The sequence below is a fragment of the Tachypleus tridentatus genome, chromosome 3, assembly GCF_004210375.1.
Source record: "Tachypleus tridentatus isolate NWPU-2018 chromosome 3, ASM421037v1, whole genome shotgun sequence".
Classification (NCBI taxonomy): Eukaryota; Metazoa; Arthropoda; class Merostomata; order Xiphosura; family Limulidae; genus Tachypleus; species Tachypleus tridentatus.
Window position 1 is genome coordinate 32,754,934 of NC_134827.1, and position 17,646 is coordinate 32,772,579.

The following is a 17,646-nucleotide window of genomic DNA, read 5'->3' on the forward strand; positions in this document are numbered from 1 at the left end:
CAAATGATTTAACAAAATCACTGCTTTAATGATTTACATTGGTACCAAAGACTGGGCTCATATTAACAATATGAAATAGAGAATATCGTGTATCTCGGTACCGAAAACTGAGCTCATATTAACAAGAGGAAATAGAGAATATCGTTTATCTCGGTACCGAAAACTGGGCTCATATTAACAAGAGGATAAAGTGGGGGAGATAAATCATTCCTAATCAAGACTTATAGTTGTTTTAGATCAATGAAGTTAGTTTATTTGTATCCAAACTTTCCGAGCTCCAAAACTGAAAATATAAGCTCGACTCTTATTTATATCTTACTCTGTACGTCTGTTCTATCACTTCTTCTGTTGTAACTACTGAACCCGTGGTTGAATCGGCAGATGCTTCGGTTTGAGCAACAAGTAGGGTGTTTTTGGCCGCTGCTGTAACCGCCGCAAGAGTTTCAAAGAGACCTAATAGTACACATATATATAAAGTATATTCACGAAAACATAATCATACATGATGCACAATAAAAAGACCAAAACTAGGTTTAGTAGTACACATTTAACAGTAATTATCGTTGATACTAGAAGGATATGCCTCTGTAGAAAATACAACAGAAATTGTTCCAAATAAACCTCAAAATAACCTGGATTGAGAACCACATAGTTAAACTAGGAGAAACAATTTTTTTACATAACTATTCAACCCTACGAGTAACATAATTCAACCAATTGAAAACTGACAAGAATCATTCAACCAATTGAAAACTGACAAGAATCATTCAACCAATTGAAAACTAACAAGAATCATTCGACCAATAGAAAACTGACACGATGATTTTATTTCAGTTATTACGCGTTGATACCATTCATCACGTGCTTAGATATGAAATTTTAAATGAGGAAATATTGAATATAAAATACTTAGTTCGAAATTTCGCCACTAACTATAAATATTTTCCAAGATATTTGATTTTAAGTGATAATCTTGAAGCAAAATTATGATTTTTTAAATCTTCAGCTTTACTTCTAAATTAGGCCCGGCATGGCCAGGTGGGTTAAGGCGTGTGACTCGTAATCCGATGGTCGCGGGTTCGCATCCCCGTCGCGCCAAACATGCTAGCCCTTTTAGCCGTGGGGGCGTTATAAGTGACGGTCAATCCCACTATTCAGTGGTGAAAGAGTTGGCGTTGGGTGGTGATGACTAGCTGCCTTCCCTCTGGTCTTACACTGCAAAATTAGGGACGGCTAGCGCAGATAGCCCTCGAGTAGCTTTGCGCGAAATTAAAAAAAAACTTCTATATTACGTAACCTATCTAAGATATACCAAGCCTTTTTCTTCGTCGTTATTCGTGTTTATTTTTAGCAAGTTACAAAGATTAAGGGCTTTATAGTTAAAAGAAAACTACACTATGTTTGGTAATTTAAAAAAAAAAAGGAATTCTCTGTCTTGAGCAAGCTATCTATTATATAAATCAAAGTTTGTGTATCTGGGGAAAAATGCACAGTCGTATATCTATAATTTCTTATCCGTTCCTTACATTTTTTTATCAATCAGTACCAAACTTAAAACAGTGACATAGGATGGCATGAGGAAGATCATTAAAGTGTTGGGGTTGGACACACGCCCTCTATCTTCTATATAAATAAACGTCAATATGTGTGTCTGTGTATCTGTTCCTTATACGCTTCCACGTTTCTCGATCAATCAGCATCAAACTTGACACAGTGATATAGGATGATATGAGGAAGGTCAAGAAAGGGGTGAGGAGTTCAACCCCTGTCTAATTTCGGAAAAAACTACCAAACCAACATAATTTGACACAGTGATACAAGATGACAGCGGAAGGCCATGAGAATGATTGCCTCCCACAATGTAATTTTACATTGATAGAATGTTTCAAAACATCGTCTTTTTCCAGTATTGGTACCTTTATGTATTTTTATTTTACTTTTAATGTTTATTATATTATAAAAAAAATAGAAGCACAATTTCTTATCCTTTTTGTTTCACTTCAGCCACTAGTATTCTCTAAAAGTTTGGTTTATTTGTTTTGTTTTTAATTTCGTGCAAAGCTACACGAGGGCTATCTGCATTAGCCGTCCCTAATTTTGCAGTGTAAAACTAGAGGAAAGGCAGCTAGCTATCACCACCAACCGCCAACTCTTGGGCTACTTTTTTGCCAACGAATAGTGGGATTGACCGTCACATTATAACGCCCCCACGACTGAAAAGGCGAGCATATTTGGTGTGACGGGGATTCGAACCCGCAACCCTCGGATTACGAGTTGAGTGCCTTAACCACCTGGCCGTGCCGGGCCTATTCTCTAAAGAGGATTCACAGAAGGATTTCACTTTTCACACATTTACGTGCACATTTTTCAGTCCGAAGTTATCTTTTCATGAATTGTTATTTTTCACATATTATTTACTGAAGAGACATGAAGGTGTTGAAAGTAGTGTTATCGAAGACGTCTTTTGATAAAACGTGCTTTAAAAAAACTGATTTTTCCCCCTCTTTTTGAATTATCAACGAATTTCTGAAAACTTTCTAAACGTAAAATTATTGTTCAGAAAACCTCCCTGAATATTTTAATTATATTCAGTTAATTAAACCATTCTCTTGACACTTACCCTCTAAGACTCCACTAAGGTCTTCATTGCTGAACATTTCGATGTTTTCTTTAAGCGACTCAGTGATGCTACTAACCTTTTGTAGAGCCGTTTCCTATGGGACAACAAATACATCAACACATTACAAGTAACGTATAACTTGCTTATAAAGTTGTATTCCGTGCCTTTCGTAACTTATTTCCCATTAAGAAAAAAATTGGATTTACTCCATTTTAACGTCTAAATCATTATCAAAATAGCCGATGTCACGTGAAGTAACCTTTCTCGAGACAAGACACGTTTGTGTCATTGTATACAATCAGTCTCGAGGCTAGATATGCACGTGGCATTGTATACAATCGGTAATACGAACTACACTGTTGCCTCCAGTTTGAAGATTGGTAGTAAGTATTAGATGTTGGAGATTAAATCCACAATCTTTAAACACACATATGTATCTGAATTCCAAGCTCTTGGCTTTGATTTTATCTAATAATCAAACTTAAATATTTAAAATACTTTGTTAAGATAATTTCCGGAAACTTACGATGTTGACTTTTAGTTTCGAAGTATAGAATAATAAAGCTATGTTTTCTGTTCTGCCGATTGTAATAATACAATTTCCAAAACATCAGTGCATAAAGGTAGAACCATCTTATTAAAAAACAACTAACAAGTGATGTTAGATTTTTCAGCCTTCACTATCTTATTTAACTTTGGGATCACACGTTATTTGTTTTTAGATTATTAACCATTATAAGTACTTCAAAACTTTATCATTGCTATGGGCATGCTATGTCCCTCCTTCTGATATGTGGTGAAGCCCAAGGGTGAACTTGTAACTATGGCAAAAGTAGTAAATAAATTATACCAGAAAGTACAAATGTTACATAACATAATAGCAACAATTAACATGGGAAAAGTATGGGTTGGGGCGAAAGAAACTGCATCTTTAGGAAGAGGGGGGGGCTATACAAATGTTTGCGCACCAAACCAGCACACGTGCTATCGGCACGCAGTTAGGGCGCATTATACAACCTTTATTTTAGCTTTGAAAAATGTGATATTAATTTAAATTTCATCAGATATCGATGCCCAATAAAATCAAAGATTTTATAATTAGTTTTAAAAATCACAGTATATGCATATTGATTGGAAGATTTTGGAAAGATATTCACAAAAATAATTTTACTTAATGTTTCTTATGACCTGCAAAACGTTATCGCTGTGAAAAATGCTGGTAACTATTTTTAAACAATCTATTTTGATATATGAATTAATAAAAGATATATACGTATTTAAATAGCGCCACGTTTCTCCGAGAACCGGTATGGCCAAGTGGTTGGGGCGCCTGACTAGCAATCTGAGGGTTACACGTTCGAATTCATCTCCAAATAAACATCCCTCTCAGCCATGGGAACATCATGACGTAACGATCAATAGGTGGATAAAAAGGAGTTGTCGATGGGTGGGGAAGGCTCTCTGCCCTCTCTCCAATCCCTCACTGGTAAATTAGGGACGGATAGCGCAGGTAGTCCCTGTATAAGGTTCGCACGAATTTCAAAAACGAAACGCCTTTCTATGTTTATCTAAGAATAAATCCAGAAGTGAATGAGTTATTTATGAAAGAGTTAAATAAACGTTTTACATCATTAACGGTGGAACATGTATATGAAACATTCCAAAATCTTTCAACATGTGTCTACAAATTGTTTTCGCTTGAACATTTTAATATTCATCATTCGATAGCGAAACTTCGAATCTGCTGGAATAATCACATTGAATCAGATTTGGGCTTCTCACAAGCTGCCCATATCCTTGACTTGACCGATTTTACTAGATGGGCGATTTTTACTGAGTTAAGAGAAAGACACTAGAAGGTAAAACGTGAAAATAAGTCAAAGTTAAGTCGTTCATAGCCCGCTGTTTCTTAACGAATTTCACTAGATTGCGTATGGTTTTATTAGCCCTCTTAAAACACGACTAAATCAATTTCAGGTTAAGCAAAATAATACACCACCACAACACCTCATACCAAGTAAAATAATTAAATAAATACAATAATTCACGACCAATCAGAAGAATGAATAGGGTAATAAACAACCAATGACGTACCTTCCTAAAACCCTACATTAACAACATAGTGATTCCAGAATAAATACTTGACGATGTTTCTAAACTGAGACAAAGTCGTTTTACCTGAGCCATTGGAGAGAGTTCATCTGGAACACTTGTTACAACTGGAAGAACACCAGCTATCAATCTGATACCTTCAGCTGTGGAGACATCTACAGACTGCAATGTTTTCATCATGGCTTCTCGCATCTGTAAACACGTGTGACATTAAACTACCATGAAGATCTTTCTTTTGTTTACATATAAAATACCGGCGTATCCTGGTCGGTGGCTTTGGTGTATTGGACTTATATATACTTGTACAACGGTAACCAAAATAGATAGAAATATCCAAAATCATTATGGAAAATACGTCACTTAAAATTAATTACCATTTAGCGTAAAATATAATAATAAATAAATAGCACAGACAGCCCTCGTGTAGCTTTGCACGAAATTCAAAAACAAACAAACTGTACATTAGAAGTTTTATTACTTCCAATCTGTTCCTACAAAAAGACGACCCCTAATATGAGGCTGCCAATCCGCCATAAAAGTAACATTCAAGTCCGTCATTCGATCAGACAAGCACCCCAGTGGCACAGCGGCACAACTGCGGGCTTTCAGCTCTATAATCCAGGTTTCGATAGCCATGGTGGGCAGAGCACAAATAGCTCACTGTGCTGCTTTGTGTTTAATTTCAAACAAATAAACGAACAGACGAGAGTAACCAAATATTGAAGATGTGTGTACTTTCAGCTTTAACCTTCAAACTCAAATTTAGCATAAGCTGAAAACGCGAAATTCGGACACAGACAAATCCGAAAATATATACAAAAAATATGTACTAAAGAATAAACGCAATCCATAAAGCAAGAGAACGATAAACATATCTTACTTTCATTTTCTTTTCCAGTAAAAGTTTTCTTTCTTCAGAGGTCACTGTTGTCCAAATGGTTCCTGATGTACCTGTTAGTATAGTGCTGGAGCCATCTGTAACCCCTTCGGTACCGGATTCCTAAAATGTAAAACAATGTGTCTAAATATCTCTAATTTTGCTCAACTGACAATGTAATTCTTTCAAATAAAAGAAATAAATACATAAAAGTCAATTTCCGGTTCCGGTACGTAAAATCTAAGCATGACCAAAAACGTTGTATTCAAAAAACCCGATTTACCAGATGCAAACACATACACTTTTGCGAGACAATAATAAAAGCGGAGTTGAGTTATATGACCTAATAAACTTACTGTGGATGTGGGTGATGAAAACGTCATATCGTTCAAGAGAGCTGCCAAAGCAGTCACGTGTTGTGTGACTTCTTGCAGTTTGCCTTCAGAGATCATCTTGTTAAGATCTGATTCCAGTGAATTACTCATGGAGGTAAAACTGTCCAGATCCATTTCCAATTCCTTGACCTGCCAAGAAAACAACGGAATTGTTACATTCGTTACTCAAAACCACAAATATGGTTCTGGATTACATTAGATTAAAGAAGACAGAAGAAATAGAATCATTTATGGATTACATTAGGTTGAAACATAAATGAAATAGAGTTTTGGATTATATTAGATTAAAGAAGACAAATGAAATAGAATCATTTATGGATTACATTAAGTTGAAACATAAATGAAGTAGAGATTTGGATTATATTAGATTAAAGAAGACAGAATAAATAGAATCATTTATGGATTACATTAAGTTGAAACATAAATGAAGTAGAGTTTTGGATTATATTAGATTAAAGGAGTCAGATGAAATAGAATCATTTATGGATTACATTAAGTTGAAACATAAATGAACTAGAGTTCTGGATTATATTAGATTAAAGAAGACAGAAGAAATAGAATTATTTATGGATTACATTAAGTTGAAACATAAATGAAGTAGAGTTCTGGATTATATTAGATTAAAGGAGACAGATGAAATAGAATCATTTATGGATTACATTAGGTTGAAACATAAATGAAGTAGAGTTCTGGATTATATTAGATTAAAGAAGACAGAAGAAATAGAATCATTTATGGATTACATTAAGTTGAAACATAAATGAACTAGAGTTCTGGATTATATTAGATTAAAGGAGTCAGATGAAATAGAATCATTTATGGATTACATTAATAAAACATAAATGAACTAGAGTTCTGGATTATATTAGATTAAAGGAGTCAGATGAAATAGAATCATTTATGGATTACATTAAGTTGAAACATAAATGAAGTAGAGTTTTGGATTATATTAGATTAAAGGAGTCAGATGAAATAGAATCATTTATGGATTACATTAAGTTGAAACATAAATGAAGTAGAGATTTGGATTATATTAGATTAAAGGAGACAGATGAAATAGAATCATTTATGGATTACATTAGGTTGAAACATAAATGAAGTAGAGTTCTGGATTATATTAGATTAAAGGAGACAGAAGAAATAGAATCATTTATGGATTACATTAAGTTGAAACATAAATGAACTAGAGTTCTGGATTATATTAGATTAAAGGAGTCAGATGAAATAGAATCATTTATGGATGACATTAAGTTGAAACATAAATGAACTAGAGTTCTGGATTATATTTGATTAAAGGAGTCAGATGAAATAGAATCATTTATGGATTACATTAAGTTGAAACATAAATGAAGTAGAGTTTTTGATTATATTAGATTAAAGAAGACAGAATAAATAGAATCATTTATGGATTACATTAAGTTGAAACATAAATGAAGTAGAGTTTTGGATTATATTAAATTAAAGAAGACAGAATAAATAGAATCATTTATGAATTACATTAAGTTGAAACATAAATGAAGTAGAGTTCTGGATTATATTAGATTAAAGGAGTCAGATGAAATAGAATCATTTATGGATTACATTAAGTTGAAACATAAATGAACTAGAGTTCTGGATTATATTAGATTAAAGAAGACAGAAGAAATAGAATCATTTATGGATTACATTAAGTTGAAACATAAATGAACTAGAGTTCTGGATTATATTAGATTAAAGAAGACAGAAGAAATAGAATCATTTATGGATTACATTAAGTTGAAACATAAATGAACTAGAGTTCTGGATTATATTAGATTAAAGAAGACAGAAGAAATAGAATCATTTATGGATTACATTAAGTTGAAACATAAATGAACTAGAGTTCTGGATTATATTAGATTAAAGAAGACAGAAGAAATAGAATCATTTATGGATTACATTAAGTTGAAACATAAATGAACTAGAGTTCTGGATTATATTAGATTAAAGAAGACAGAAGAAATAGAATCATTTATGGATTACATTAAGTTGAAACATAAATGAACTAGAGTTCTGGATTATATTAGATTAAAGGAGTCAGATGAAATAGAATCATTTATGGATTACATTAAGTTGAAACATAAATGAACTAGAGTTCTGGATTACATTAGATTAAAGAAGACAGAAGAAATAGAATCATTTATGGATTACATTAAGTTGAAACATAAATGAACTAGAGTTCTGGATTATATTAGATTAAAGGAGTCAGATGAAATAGAATCATTTATGGATTACATTAAGTTGAAACATAAATGAAGTAGAGTTTTGGATTATATTAGATTAAAGGAGTCAGATGAAATAGAATCATTTATGGATTACATTAGGTTGAAACATAAATGAAGTAGAGTTTTGGATTATATTAGATTAAAGAAGACAGAATAAATAGAATCATTTATGAATTACATTAAGTTGAAACATAAATGAAGTAGAGTTCTGGATTATATTAGATTAAAGAAGACAGAAGAAATAGAATCATTTATGGATTACATTAGGTTGAAAGATAAATGAAGAAGAGTTTTGGATTATATTAGATTAAAGAAGACAGAAGAAATAGAATCATTTATGGATTACATTAGGTTGAAAGATAAATGAAGAAGAGTTTTGGATTATATTAGATTAAAGAAGACAAATGAAATAGAATCATTTATGGATTACATTAGGTTGAAAGATAAATGAAGAAGAGTTTTGGATTATATTAGAGCAGTGATTCCCAACCTTTTTTTATGTCCCGCACCCCTAAAAAATTTTAATATGATCTCGCACCCCTCACTGTAATTATTTATTTAAGAATAAAGGTGGCCAAAACAAATGTTATTTCGCATCCCCTGGAATGCTATCTCGCACCCCTAGTTGGAAACCATTGTATTAGAGAGTAACAGTGACCAGTTTCTGTTTCCCGTAACTGAAAGTCTTTAAAACTTAACAAAATCTGTAACATTGATGCTATATGCTGCCCAGCTTTCAAGATAACACTGGAAAATGTATCATGTGATTTGCTCTCGGCTAATCATAGGGAAAAAAAATTATTCTAGGAAGCAGAATAAAGATGATATATTAGGGCTTGTGGGTTATATTAGTTTCAAAAAATAGATGTAAGGAAGTAGTGTTAACTAGAAGACTTTTGTGGGAAATCAAGCGTTTTTATTATACCAATAAACTTTACGTTAACAGGACAATAGTTGGAGAAACAAAGACATTGAATTAAAAGATTATATTTCAAGTTCACACAGTTCAATAGGGTTAACCTGTTGACTGCCAAGTATTTCAGCTGCTACAATACAACTCTAATGCTTCTTCATTTTGTAACTTTTTCGTGACGCCATTTTGGATCGAAAGTGAAACAATTTGTAAGTAGGTCAAATGCACATATGGTGCTGACATCCAGCGTTGAAGTTAGGTATTATTGAGAACGAATTAACTTGTCCGTGGCACTGTGTTACTGATCGGCTTGGACGAATTATCTCGTCTACAGCAATGAACAGGTTAAAAAATATAGTATAATTAAAACAAGATCTACTAACTTTTATTTTATACATTACTTGGGGACATCTTGAAAGTGATTTTTTTTCAAATATTTATGAATATCAAGAATGATCCTTTGTGTTTTTTTAATTTAATTCTAAAAGTATCAATTTGTACTTTCTTGTTCAACATTTTTTCAGGTTGATGTTAAGTCAATGTATACGATTCTTCGTACAGAATATTTTGTTTGTTACTTTCTTTGGTAGCATAAAATTACGCAATTTACTATCTGTGGTTTGAAACCTTGATTTTGTGTTATAATTCCGTAAACTTACGTCTGTTTCACCATAGACCACCATAAGTTTGTGTTTGAGTAACGATCTCACTTTTTATCACCCCCCCCCACACACACACACGACTGGCCAGCAGCAAGTGTGTGGACTTTTAACGATAAAATTGGAGGTTCAATTCTTGCGGAGGGAGACAACATGGATAGTCCCTCGTGTAGCTTTGCGCTTAACAACAAAATAAACGTTTTATCTTGCTAAACTTTTACATTAGGACATCATGAAGCTTGAAAAGACGCGTGAAGGCGATCCTCTTGTGACACTGTGTCACAATGTTAGCGACACATTGTTGACAAGCGTAAGGGAAGGGTGATCATAAAAAAAGTAATTTTTCTTTGCAACTTTTATTCTTGAAAGAAATTGGCTGTGAAGAAGCTTCGTTTGGTTTGTCTTGAATTTCGCACAAAGCTACTCGAGGGCTATCTGTGCTAGCTGTCCCTAATTTAGCAATGTAAGACTAGAGGAAAGGCAGCTAGTCATCACCACCCACCGCCAACTCTTGGGCTACTCTTTTACCAACGAATAGTGGGATTGACCGTCACATAATAACGCCGCCACGGCTGAAAGGGAGAGCATGTTTGGTATGACGGGGATTCGAACTCGAGACCCTCGGATTACGAGTCGTGCACCCTAACCACCTGGTTATAATAGGCCTGAAGAAGTTAATGAACTTCCATTTGAACCTTAGAATACTTTAAGCGAAAGTAAAGCAAGTTAAGCACACCTGAACCTGAAGCTTCACTTCTGCATACGTGTGGAATGGCTGGTTAATCCGAACCAAAAGATCCATTGAGTAACCAGTTGTAATGTTGGCAGGAGGTAAAACAAAACCAGGTGTAACAGCATCTGCTCCACTGTACAGAAGAACCAGTTTTGTCTTATTTACGGGTTTGTACAGCAGCTCGTAGCCAAGATTGTCCATTGTATCGTCTTCTGGATTTATCCAATCCTCACACTGTACCACAAATGTTGTGTTAAGAGACGCGCCTAAGAAAATAAAATGGCGACATGTTTAATGAGCTCTTTTGTTACAGTGTCTCCAACTCAATTCTACGAAACCCCTGTTATTGGTATAACCAAAGTACATGAAGAAACTGTTTATTTAACAACCCGAAACTATTCTACACTTCGAAAAAAGAAGTGACTTTCCACTCTTCATCTGAAAATTGGATTGTAAATTTACATAAGTGTTTTGAAATATTAAATACTGATATCTTAAAGAATCCACATGCCATACAAGGTTAGGACTAAATCTGTTTAACTTTTCAGTCGTACTCTCCCCCCCCTATAAGCTTTATCATAAAACTAATTCAATAAAATATAATAGTCTCACCTTGAAAATAGTAACTATTTTCATGCTATTAACTCGCACCATTACCTCATTTATTCTGAATTAATATATTTAAAAGAATATAAGATCCTACCATGAAAATAATAACTAATTTCATGCTATTAATTTGCACCATTACCTTATTTCTCCTGAATTAACATATTTAAAAGAATATACGTTCTTACCTTGAAAATAACAAGCGTGTTTGTTGAAACCGTTTCTTTTGTTATTAGAAAATGAAAACTTTTAAAAACAAAACACACAAACATAACAATAACAACTAATTTTACCAAGGGACGACCGTCAGTAAAGGTGGATTTTAATCTAAGTTATAAATGGAAACCTGCTCATTGAAGAGGATTCAGATTTAAAAGCGATCCACTTTAATTTACGTTAGTTTATTTGACATGGATTGCAACAGAAAAGATAAGTACAGAAGGGGGACCATATTTAACTTTGTAGAACATTACCATACGTTAAACATTTGTTCCCAATATTGATTCGAAGTTGTAGCATAAGGAAACGTTTTCTCTATGACACATCTAAATATCCACACACACACACAGAGACCCTAAACAACTCCTGCTTTAAAGAGTGAACAAAGTTTCCATTACTGAAAAAGACTTTGACGTTCGGCCCTTGTAATATTTCTGTCCATGTTGTTTTTCTTAGAATCAGAATTTACCTACCACTTGGTGGATAAACATTACAAGATCCACCGTAAGGTGGCAGGGCTGTAGTGATCACATCGTTGGTCAAGGCTGTAGAATAACCCGGAAGTGACGCTGCCACCTGAAGTTTGTACCGATGACCACCTTTAAGACTGTTTGATTTGACCGCCAACCCTTTGGCTTTCGTTCCTGTAAAGAAAAGTTTGTTAAAAAAAGATTTTAAAAATACTTCCGAGACGGACCTGATTTTAACAGTATTTTAGCCATAAAAATTCAAATAATTATTTAATTTGTTCATAAACTTGTGTTATTTTGTAATTGCGCAAATTTTATTTTTCTTTAATTTCGCGTATAGGTCCTTAATTTAGGAGTGTAAGACCACCCTCCGCCAACTCTTGGGCTACCTATTTGCCAACAAATAATGAGATTGACCGTCACAGTATAGCATCCCTATGGCCAAAAGGGCGAGCGTGTTTGGTTGGATGGGAATTCGAACCCGTGATCCCCAGATTACGAGTCAATTGTCCTATCCACCTGGCCATGCCGGGCAACACGCGTCTTTAGGGAATGTACAGATGTGAAATGTACCCTTTTCTGAGCATTTAATAAAATAGATGTTCACGCTGTCGAACTGTACGGTTTCCTTAATAAAACAAACGTTAACTTTGTTGCCTCACGAGTTTTGAAGTTGGATTCCATAAGTGCGCTCAGTGTTTGGTAACTAAGGGTTATCACGAAGCTGTTTGTTTGTTTGTCTTTTTTAATTTCGCGCAAAGCTACTCGAGGGCTATCTGCGCAGGCGTCCCTAATTTAGCAGCGTAAGACTAGAGGGAAGGCAGCTAGTCATCTCCACCCACCGCCAACTCTTGAGCTACTCTTTTACCAACGAATAGTGGGATTGACCGTTACTCTAACGCCCCACGGCTGAAAGGGCGAGCATGTTTTGGTGTGATCGGAATTCAGAACCCGCGACCCTCGGATTACAAGTCGAACGCCTTAACACACTTGCCATGCCGCCACACGAAACTGAGCATAGTTACCTGTAAGAGAAGTTATCTCCTGAAAACCAGTTACTTCTGTGTAGGTCTTGTTGTCCACCAAGTACTCGTACAGTTTCCATTCGTACTTAGGTCGTTGATACGGGCTACACGATGTACAGTTCGTCATGAAAACCAACTCGCTGAATGGATTAACCTTCTTGCCACAGTTCTTTATACATCTAGCAAGCAAAACGAGCCTTCTTAATCGTGTTTCAAACTTCACAACAAAAAACTCAAACATTTCTTTTCAAAAGCGCTAGTTTCTTACATTGTGTAATATAACATATTTTAGTAGCCTTTTACCACTACTGTAAATTGTGCGCTAAAAGTTGCTAATGTAGATAAACAGTGTATCAATTGCTTAATTGATTGCAATAAACAATAAGCACCCAGATAGATTAACGGAAAGTTTAGAGACGTATACGCAAAAATCCAAGGTTCGATTCCCTCAGTGGCGACGGTATATGACCCCATTCGGCTTTGTCCCAAATCAGATAATAAGTAATACCCTTTATTCTTTGGAAGAAGGATAGCGAACTATCCAAAAGCGATCGAGTCTCGGGTCTCGTTTAAAAACCATTACATCTTTTGTATATGATCCAGCGCATTAACTAGAATAGTACTGAATAATATTTAACATAAGAAACAAGGTTATTCTTAATGATAATAAACCCGCCTGAAATAAAAATGTATCTCAGAATGGGTGGTATAGGTATTGATACTTTTACTAATAAAACAGAGAACAACATTTCGACCTTCCTAGATCATTTTCAGGTTAACAATGATACAAAGAAACAATGTATAATTTAAAACTAAAATTGGCAAATAACTGAGCAAATAATAGAATGCTTGCACATACGTCAGCAGCCCTAGAAACTTTGCGTTAATATTTCATGCTTGCACATACGTCAGCAGCCCTAGAAACTTTGTGTTAATTTTTCATGCTTGCACATACGTCAGCAGCCCTAGAAACTTTGTGTTAATTTTTCATGCTTGCACATACGTCAGCAACCCCAGAAACTTGTTGTTAATTTTTCATGTTTGCACATACTTCAGCAGCCCTAGAAACTTGTTGTTAATTTTTCATGCTTGCACATACTTCAGCAGCCCTAGAAACTTGTTGTTAATTTTTCATACTTGCACATACGTCAGCAGCCCTAGAAACTTTGTGTTAATTTTTCATGCTTGCACATACGTCAGCAGCCCTAGAAACTTGTTGTTAATTTTTCATGCTTGCACATACGTCAGCAGCCCTAGAAACTTGTTGTTAATTTTTCATGCTTGCACATACTTCAGCAGCCCTAGAAACTTGTTGTTAATTTTTCATACTTGCACATACGTCAGCAACCCTAGAAACTTTGTGTTAATTTTTCATGCTTGCACATACGTCATCAACCCTAGAAACTTTGTGTTAATTTTTCACGCTTGCACTTATACTTTTATTTATATCATTAATACGTGAGAAAAACATCACACTTACACTATTGACACATCCGGCGGATCCCCCTCGATAACATTCAGAATTTGTTCCACCCACGCTGACTTATTTGTCGGGGTGGTTATGACGAGCCGGATACTGTTACTTGTATTAACCACCATGGCGCTACTGTCCAGCTGGAACGATCCGCTGGTGATGTTTAATCTGCCAGATCCAGTACCAAAACATCCCCCCAAGTCTTCACGTAGAGTGTAATTATCGAGAATCTCGGGGATCTCCACCACATTTTGCATCAAAAAGTCAGTTAATGGTTCTTCCTCTCTGTGACAGTACCAATTAAATGTCCACTCGTTTTTGTACTCTTCCAATGGCTCGTCTGGATCAAGAGAGCTTCGGATCCCATCAATGGTAAAAATTTTATTAAACCCCACAGTGCGAGCACTCCCTCCTTCGATGACAGCTTGAAGAGGTGAGGGGTGTTTGATTAAGAAAATACTTGCTTTTTGGAAAACTAGTGGATGCTGTACCATCACTACCTTCAAGGTGACATTGTAGAGACCGGGTTTGAAAGATGATCCTTTCAAATTAACATATGGGGTATATCCTGCGGTACTTTGAGGAAGTGAAGAAACGTTGTATGGATCTAAACTAAACTTGGTGTCGTTAAACCTGTTCATCTTAAATATCATCCATCGATACACAGCTGAAGAGTTACCACAGTCGAGTTCAACCGTGCTCTGAAGTTGAAGCCCCTCAGAGGGTATTTCTAACGGTTCCTCTGGAGTTCTTCCTTTACCCCTGATAAGAATATGGGGATAGTTGCACTTTATAACTGTCACGGCAACAACGTTCTCAATAGAACTCTCCGATACGGGATTTTGGCACGAACTGTGACGAAGTAAGTGTTCTCTGAGCCATAAGTATGAAGGTGCGTGAGAACCAGTTCTTGCGCTAAAAGTTTAAACACTCCAGTACCATATTGGTTCATCATTTCAGCGCAATCAGAATTCACTTTGCCATAATACACCAGCGCGCTTTCATCTCCCATGTTCCACAGAATGCAGGATTTCTCTCCCAATGTTGCCATTTCTAGTGTGAACGTCACACCATTGCTGACATTCTTTGGACCATCATTCGTTAATCCAAGCAAGCTTACACCTTCTAAAACATCAACAGTGTGTGTAACAGTTTCTGTATAGAACTCGTTAAGCACTGCAACAGACACTGTTTTCTGGCCACCGGTTCTAAAGGTGTGCTGGACAGAGGGCGTCAGTGATGCTGGTAAGGTTTCTGTAATTGTCCACTGGTACTTGAGGTTGTTGCCCGTTGTGTGGAGAACTGAAAACATGACAGGAAGATTGATCGGAAATTGGTCATTCATATAAGTCTTCTCCTGGTCTTTGCTTGTGGCATTGGCTTGATAGTTAAACCAGAAATAGGTTCTAGTACGCGGACCTGTTGAATTCTTGTTTCATAGGACACCGAGTTCTCCACGTTTATATAAGCTGTAAAAATGCCAGGAAAACTGTACGAATGTAACGTTGTGAAGGAATTTCCTATGACCTCTGTTTCACTGTAATTAAACCTTTCGTAGTTGTGGTCTCTATAGTCAATAGAAAAGCTTATGTTAGATCCTGACGTTATGGATATTCGAAATTCAACAGGCATGTCCACACCAATCACATCTGAAGAAACGTTTACATATAAGCCTCTATTTTGCCCACCAACTCTAACGTGTGTTCGAGAACTTGAGAACTCACCATATTGCTACAGTTTACCGCGACAAGGACTTGACTAGGGACCTGGGCGTCAGTAATGTTGTACAAAACATAATGACTCGTCAAAAAATTGTCTACCGTCGTAGATACAGTCATCATTTCTTCTTCCATGAGTGTCCAGATGCAAGTTACGTAGTTAGGTGTTGTTCCAGCTGGTAAGATCTCAGCAGAAAGTTTACCAGGAGGAACCATTACGGCCGAAGGAGCAGATATGGTCAGATTTTGGATTGGTATATAATTAATAACTTCTGCGTTTGTTCCTTTTTTGGGTGAGTTCACCTTTACCGGCCGTAGAACCTACAGAAAATAAAAATAAATAAATGAACAACGATTATACAAGTTTGTTTTAATATTTCCTGTTAACACACAGAATAGATTAAAATTAATGTGTGAAAAATTATAGCATCAAGCGAACTTTGTAACGATCCTTCTCGTGTAAATCCATACAGTTTGTAGTTTTTGAAAAACCCTGGCTATATAGAAATAAGTTCCATTGGATCGTTTGGATCCATATATTGCGTGGTCATATGAGAAGAATCATCGCAAAAGATTATTAATAAGTCACATATGTGTATAAGTATACCCCCCTTCTTTCTGCAAATGGAGATTACATTTAATTATAATAGGTCTTCAATAAATGTATTAGGATATCAGTCCTGATATCCCGGATTAAGACAACTATCATCAAACAATGACGGCTCACAATCAGGGTTACAGATTGTCGAGGATCTTATAAGTTAATGTCTTGGCTTGGATTCCCGAGAAAATCCTCGGGATTAATAATATGCCTATCCTCTCTGTCCAAGCTGTAAGAAAAAAAAAACACATAAGATTAGTTATTAAAACTTAAAGGACGTTTGTGCTGTGCGCATGTTGTGTGTTTGGCTGCGGTACATAATGTATGGGATATTGATTTGTGTGGTGCACATGTAACTGTGTGAAGGGCAAGGTTAACGTGTTTCATGTTTCTGCTTTTTTGTAATAATGTTCAACCAATGTTTGTCTTTAAGTAGTGGTATTTTACTCAGTTTGTGTAAATAGCTAATGAGGACGTAACTTGGAAGTCTTAGGGCTAATCTTAACATTCTACTCTGTTTATATTGTAGTTTCTTATGCGTGTTGTCGTAGAGTAGTTTGGTTTGTCTTTAATTTCGCGCAAAGCTACACGAGGGCTATCTGCGCTAACCGTCCCTAATTTAGCAGTGTAAGACCAGAGTGAAGGCAGTTAGTCATCACTAGCCATCTCAAATTCTTGAGCTACTATTTTACCAACAACCAGTGGGATTGATCATCACATTATAACGCCCCCACGGTTGAAAGGGCGAGCATGTTTGGTGCGACGGGGATTCGAACCCACGACCCTCGGATTACGAGCCTTAACCCACCTGGCCATGATGGACCTCATTGTTTGTAATTAAGCACAAAGCTACACAATGGGTTATCTGTCCTCTGCCCAGCATGGGTATCGAAACTCGGTTTCTAGCGTTGTAAGTCCGCAGACATACCGCTGTTCCACTGGAGGGCTCAAGATGTTTACTATTCATGCTGATGTTGGATT

General features: G+C 35.7%; 1 protein-coding gene across 1 annotated transcript in view; it reads right to left on the bottom strand.

The window, feature by feature from the left end:
• LOC143245788 (uncharacterized) overlaps window positions 1–17,646 on the bottom strand; it is a 34,446-nt gene that overhangs the window by 7,066 nt on the left and 9,734 nt on the right. The window contains exons 4-15 of the mRNA XM_076492043.1: window positions 16,672–16,682; window positions 16,071–16,385; window positions 15,336–15,775; window positions 14,353–15,198; window positions 12,873–13,051; window positions 11,851–12,021; window positions 10,556–10,818; window positions 5,966–6,133; window positions 5,613–5,732; window positions 4,799–4,924; window positions 2,621–2,714; window positions 320–453 (exon numbers count right to left, since the gene is read on the bottom strand). Coding sequence (XP_076348158.1) covers window positions 320–453; window positions 2,621–2,714; window positions 4,799–4,924; window positions 5,613–5,732; window positions 5,966–6,133; window positions 10,556–10,818; window positions 11,851–12,021; window positions 12,873–13,051; window positions 14,353–15,198; window positions 15,336–15,775; window positions 16,071–16,385; window positions 16,672–16,682 — 2,867 coding nt within the window. The remainder of the gene's footprint in view (window positions 1–319; window positions 454–2,620; window positions 2,715–4,798; window positions 4,925–5,612; window positions 5,733–5,965; window positions 6,134–10,555; window positions 10,819–11,850; window positions 12,022–12,872; window positions 13,052–14,352; window positions 15,199–15,335; window positions 15,776–16,070; window positions 16,386–16,671; window positions 16,683–17,646) is intronic.